The sequence below is a fragment of the Thermobia domestica genome, chromosome 8 (genome assembly GCF_964235325.1).
Source record: "Thermobia domestica chromosome 8, izTheDome1.hap1.1, whole genome shotgun sequence".
Lineage (NCBI taxonomy): Eukaryota > Metazoa > Arthropoda > Insecta > Zygentoma > Lepismatidae > Thermobia > Thermobia domestica.
Window position 1 is genome coordinate 213,244,561 of NC_137461.1, and position 7,057 is coordinate 213,251,617.

The window sequence follows — 7,057 nt, forward strand, 5'->3', positions numbered from 1 at the left end:
TTAGGATCTGACGGCCCACAGACTTGCACCTTGGCAACAAGGATCCCCTCGAGCTACGCATTTGAGTGAGCCAACCCCTGAGACATCGAGAGATACGATTCGTGGAGGTATTCAGTATTTTACGGCAACTGAGGACCTTCTTCTATAACTTTTGACCCACTACGGAGGTGATGGACGGGTCGGTACACTATAACATTGCATTCTAAATTCTTTTTGTGTGTGTCTTTTCTCTCTCATTGATCGTTGAAAATTCTCGCTCAACTGCTTACAATTTCTGATTTTCTTTCTATTGACCTTCCTAAATAGTAATGGTGTTATAGTAGTTTTGGGCCCAAACATTTAGAGTAACCTCTGTTTATATATATATATATATATATATATATATATATATATATATATATATATATATATATATATATATATATATATATATATTGGGATGTTACGTGCCTGCTATATTCATCAAAACCTCTTTTTCGATGTAAATTTATGAAATGTTGAATTGATCGTTACACTCGAACAGTAGTATGTTCAATTTATTACAAAATGTCGGGACTGTATATGTAGTGTAGCAACCATATTAAAATTTGTTTGTCGGGATCATGGAACCAAAAAGTGTAAAGGTTTATTGAAATATGAAAGAAATATATATGCTGAAAGATAATTATAGAGGAAATGTGAAATTGATATTAAAGTGAAGTTAAGTAAAGGAAGTTATATGAAGTTATGTAAATGGATATGTGCATAAAGGGCTCGGTATCTACCCCGGACGTGTAGAGGTTGTCATAGTTCTGAACACCCGATAGGAGTAACGCTTAACTTGTAGCGTACTGCCCCGTAATATGTAAATGGTAAGATTTGAGATTTTTATTAATAGATTTCGTAATATAGTGCATGTAACCATTAACTGTTTACGTTGTGATTGAAATTGCATGTAAATAAAATAGATGGCAGGCCGTGAAAATAGCCGTAAATCCGGAGTTAAAGTTCTCTTGTGGAATAATACACCTAATAAATTATGGAACAGTGTGCCCCAAATCCTCCCTGTACGACTTGAAAATATAACTATTGGCTCTTACCAGTTCAGTGATCCAAATCTCTACGATTCGAAAACGAAATAAAATTTTGGTGCTCCCGAATTTGATTTATAACTAATTCGACACATTTCCAAATGGTATAAAGGACCTAAGATTTGGTCCGAATCCACCAAAATGATTCGTAACGAAAGTTATGCTCCCTACGATTAGGTATAAACTTTGTTCTAAAGATTTAATGTGTCAAATATTTATTTGGTAATTGTGAATATGGACTAAACCTCTGTGAAGTTTATTGTGTGATGCAACGAGATAAATATATATATTCTCCCTTTGATACATATGTTTTTCTTTCTGACGACCGAACAAAAGTGAATATGAACACTATAAATGATGTATATGAAATTACTGATTAATAACGTCTGTGTCGACGTATGAGAGAGGACTCAAAATGTCGAAATTTCGTCTTAAGAGGCGAAGCACCCAACTAAATCTCTTTTAAAGATTTTTTATTCAAATAGAACTATAAATTCGTAATGGATTTTTTCTTTTTCTTTGATATGTAGTTACTTCAAATTGAATCTAGAATATCTAAAATGTCACTCATTTCTTTATTAATGTAATTAAACTCATTAATATATATAAAGATATACTACATGCTACTATTGCGTAATAACGCATTTTGTGCATGTTAATGACATAAATTTTAACAATTCATGTATTCATAATTTTCTTCTGTTTTTTTTCATTTATTTCAATTTTTTAAACAGATGTAAATAAATGTTTATAAAAAGTAGCTAGATTAATTAACCTTAACTGAATATAACCCGATTTATACATTGTCCTGTGTGAATGTGTGTGCGGTTGAATAGTAGATTTAGTTTTAACTTGTAACGCTGATATTAATTCAGTGTACTAATTTCCATAATATATGTGTAATTGTCTGTGATTAACAGTAGTTAACAATCACATTTACTAAAGAAGAATACAAACTTAACTTAAATCGGCTCTATAGGAGAAGTAAAGAGAACAGAAAGAGCCGGAACAAACGATCATCTTTATGGAATCTCCGAATCCATAATCTACAAAGAATATGCGTTAGTTCAATACTTTTTTCCTTGGGCCAATTTAAATATACGATCGATCCCAGGATTTGTACATCAAGTACTAGACATTAGTGGAGTTTTTTTTTTCAATAATCGATAAACCATTAAATTAAACTTTCTCATCTCTCTCAGGGCCGGATTGGGATAACACAGTAGTCGAGGCCACCTAGATCTAGGTCTGGGCTGTATGAGTGAACCTGTGTCTATCTCTGATCAACTTCGTAATAGATCCTCACCCAATAGTACTTGTAAAAAATTTTCGATTCAACAACCATTCATTTTCCCTTCACTGTATTCCTCAAAAGTATCCAGGAATAGTTTTTCTCTCCTTTTCTCATTTCCTTGCCTTTCCTCCTCTCCTCATATCCTATCTTCCTCTCCCTTTCCTAATCTTTTCTTTTCCTATTTCGAATAAAACCGAAAAGGGGGTCGTGACTAGGGTGGATTGATTTAAACCAGTCTGATTTAAATCACGATTTAAATCAAGATTTAAATCACGATTTAAATCAAGATTTAAATCACTTGATTTTTTAAATAAAAATCGTTGATTTAAATAAAATTCCTAAATAAATTAATTTAAAGTGAAAATAAGTAAAATCTCGTTTCTGTTCTGTTCTTTCGATTATGGAAGTTAATAATCATAATACAATGAGACTCAAATGTACAGCAGTATAGTATGAAAACAAGTGTCATGCAGAGGATGATTAGGGAAAATCCCGTTTTGAACAGGTAACGGAACAATCCTGCTTTCTTCTTTTCGTAACATTGGGTTTGGGTTTTAAAATCGTTAATTATTCCAACGGGGAAATCACCATCGACATTTAAGATGAAAATTTTTTTGTGCGTGTCTGTTTGTTTGTTCCCAGATAATAAGGCGTATTTAGAGGGGTACTATCCCCCCTTTTTTTGTTAATTTTATAACTTTAGGCGATATTTATGTATTTCATGCCACAAGCTAGTTCTGAGTTTTTAAAAATAGGCCCCTGCCAAATATCAGTAACTTTTGTGAAAAAAAAAGTGTCTTTTTGATAAACGTTGCTGTACTTTTTCCTTAATGCTTAACCTTTTAAATTATATCACCTATTTTTAGATGATAGGGTAGAATCTTCATTATTCAATTAAAAAAGCACCAATAAGGCTTTTTTCTTCGTTTTCTTCTAGACTGGAGGCATTTTAGAACACGTTACATATGCTTTCACGCCTTTCTGCATAGTGTGTGATGACGTCATAAATTTAAAAAGATATTTTTTGATTTTTAAAATAGGATATTTTTAACAAAAAGTTTTATTCGTGATTTTTCCGCCTCAGATGGAGACATGAATGGTACCGTTTGAAAGGCTGTTCTATTCTGAAGAAAATGATGTACGTACTATGCTCCTAGGATAAATAGGGATGTCTCAGGAAACTGTTACCTGGGGTCCTGTTTTATACGGGAATCTGGGGTATTTGGGGAATATTATTTTTCGCGGGCTTATTTTTGCACCTACAAGATTGAAATTTTGCACCTTTACTCAGTGTACCCCTCAGTATTTTTCAGATTTGTTTCAGACCCCTGCCTTTAAACAGAGGGAGGGGCCCACAGAGGTAAAAATAAAAAAAAAAAACAGAAAATTCCTTTTCTCGTGATTTATCCGCCCCAGATACGTGATGTAGACATTTGAAGTGTACCGTGTGAAAATTTGTTTTATTCTGAAGAAAATAATGTACAAATTATGATCCTAGGATAAATAGGGATGTCTGAGGAAATTTTTATATTATATCCAGGTCATCTGGGGCATTGTGGGAATGTTCTTAGCTCATTGTTAAATAGTTCCCTTACCCTTACTACTCATGGCGTGGGAGACCCGGGTTCGATTCCCGGCAGGAGCTCACGTGGTTCGGATTCCACGTAAATCAGTAGGTCCATGTCTCATACAGCTGCTGAAAGGGATGCTAAACCACAATCAACTCAACCCTTACTACTCAAGATAGAAGCTTGAAATTTTGTACACACATTTAGTTCACCCCTTAGTATTTCCCAGTTGATTTTAAGATCTGTGCGTTTACACAGGGGAGTCCAGAGGGGATCAATTTTTTTAAAAAAAGTAAAAAAAATCCGATTACTTTCAAAATTTCCCGCTTCAGGGACATGATAGAGAAATGTGAATGTTGTCGTTTGAAAAGTTGTTCTATTGTATGTACCATGGTCCTAGGATGCTGTAGCTGCTTGACTGAAAGTCTATAATTTACCTTTAAAAAGAGCCATAATTTAAAAGAGTTAAGGAACATTGTTTGAGATTGATATAGGTTAACGATTGGGGATAATTCAAAATTCAACCCCAATACTTTCACTTAAATGGCATAATTGGCATTTAATACTAATTCCTAATGCTTTTTCTTCAGTTCGCGACTTGTATTATACGAGGAGAAAGATTTGATTTAAATAAAAAAAATCAACAAAAATGATTTTTTTTAAAAAAATCATGATTTTTTCCACCCTGGTCGTGACTAGGAATTCTATTTATACAAACAAGGTCATTTGTTATGTATTAATTTCTCTTCGGAAGTCCGATATGAAAGTTTACTCACTTTGGTTGAACCTTATAGCTACGTTCTGAATTAACAAATTAATGATATATGAATAAACATAAGCTTCTAGTTTCATGAATATCTACATAATGGATGAAGGGTTCCCAATCACGACTAATTTACGTTACATTATTATAGCGCCCTCTTTGCGCATGACTTTTTTTCCCTTACCCCTTTTTAATTATCAAACTAATATATTGGAAATTACTGATGAATACACTGCGAGTGTAAGACTCAAGATAAAGTTACTCAATCTTTCATTTAATTTTAAATCAATAATTGATTTGAAGTAGAATTCTATTACTTTATTATAATTCGATTCAATTATCAATAAATTTTATTTTTCCAATTCTGGAAGACCAGTAATGATACTCTGTATTATAAATGTTTAATTAAGAACTTCAAACTTCGTGGAGATATATATCTATTATTTCTAAAGCGATGGGCCATTTACCTCGTGTGTATATACATCTAATGTTAAGCAATCTTCAATGTCTCCTTCTGTATCAGGAATGCCATTCTGGGGACAGAATCTTCCTACTTTCGACACGTCCAATTCGCCATCCCAGGGATCGACGTCAACTGGTGGCTGAAAAGTAGAATCAAATTACATTAAAGATGCATCTGTTGATACATAAATGACCTAACAGTCTTATCTTCAAAATTTATGACATTGTTCTCTTTCAGAATTGAACTATATGTAAAAGTTATAAAGCTATATAATAATATAATATATTCCATAACACTTTCCAAGTTCTTATTAGTACTTAGTATTAGTACTAAGTATTAGTATTTAGTACTTAGTATTAGAATAAGGAACTTATCCTAATAAAATCATTGCATAATGTAAGAGAAGTTTCCCTTAAAGAATGTGGTTAGAACCAGACATGCACAAAAAAATTAAACCTAAAACCTGCATGATAGAAAACATGTAAGATTACAATTTCAGTGATTGGTTATTATACTGCTGCTAATGATATTATATATACATTCTTGTAGTTATTTATATATTCCTTCGAAGTAAACTAATAAAAATAGACATGCATAAGAACGTTTTCCAAAAGAGTACTGGATACTGCTGCTAATGATATTATATATACATTCTTGTAGTTATTTATATATTCCTTCGAAGTAAACTAATAAAAATAGAAATGCATAAGAACGTTTTCCAAAAGAGTATAACAAAAATTGTACTTATATAGTGTTAGCTAAATTGCTTCAGTAGAACTGTTATGTACCCACCAGAAATCTTCTCTCACCACTTGGTGATTTTGCATAAGGAATAGCTAGAAAAGACAGGACAGTCCTGTTTCCTCTGGTCAATAGAGTTGTCCCTCTGAGAGCCCCGAGTCCCGGAATATTCACTACTGGATTATTTTGAGCATACGTTGCAAAAGCAATCGCAAAAAGTATCCAAATTTCTTTCATCGTTAAGCCAAACTGTACTACAACTATTACAAAGTCACTTCATTTATGCACTTTTTTCGTAGTATCAAGAGAGATTAAATAATCAATATGTGATAAATGCTAAGTTCGTGTTTATATCACAAAAGAAGATTCTAGATTAGATACTCTCGTAGTTGTTGAGACTTACAATTTTGCTTGAATTTCAGCTGATATTATTATTAAATTATATCAGCGAATAAATAAAATGATAAGACAGATATATCAGTTCTTAACTTAATGCCATTACTAGAAACATAAATTAAACATTGACTTGCCCCATATTTGGAAGTTACAGGTGCATGACAATAGTGTAAAGTAACTAAAATGTATTCTCAAAAATTTGGAATAAAACTTGACATGAAATAAAATATAAATGACAATTGAATGAAGAGATTATTCATAAATGATCACATGGCAATTGGCTATGTTGGTATTTTGTTGAAAAGGTTTAGCTTTGACATGTTAAAATAATAACCAGAACATAACATCCTACTAGGTACTTGTAACATCTAGTATCTAGTATCTAAACATCAGAATCGTAAACTAAAATGTATACTCACATTATCTTACTAGGGCAAACATTGAGATTTCAAAATTAATTGATAAGCTTCTATCAAAATGCTATATTTGTTACAGCATCACGAGTTACGAATGTTTTGAAAAGAAAACAAAACTAGTATCAGAAAAGAACAGCGTTCACGTAGATATATCACCTACGAAACTGATTTTTGAATTTAGAGGTCAGATACTTATCAGCAGCAGATAAATTTTTAACAGCTACTACGTAAATAATGTTTACGCTAAGATGTTTCTTTTAAAATATTTAGTAATACAAAATTTACAATCGTTTAAAAGTTTTCTCTTAACTTCTAGTTCAATTCTTCAACTGAAACTATGTTTATG

At 32.1% G+C, this 7,057-nt stretch overlaps 1 protein-coding gene across 1 annotated transcript; it reads right to left on the minus strand.

Annotated features, from left to right (window-relative positions):
- Window positions 1-5,141: 5,141 nt before the first annotated feature.
- On the minus strand, window positions 5,142-6,187 carry LOC145692451 (juvenile hormone esterase-like). The gene is made up of 2 exons (XM_081767760.1): window positions 5,951-6,187; window positions 5,142-5,297 (listed from the first exon to the last, which is right to left on the minus strand). The coding sequence occupies exons 1-2, from the start codon at window positions 6,134-6,136 to the stop codon at window positions 5,142-5,144; spliced, it is 342 nt and encodes a 113-aa protein (XP_081623886.1). The 5' UTR covers window positions 6,137-6,187.
- Window positions 6,188-7,057: the final 870 nt, after the last annotated feature.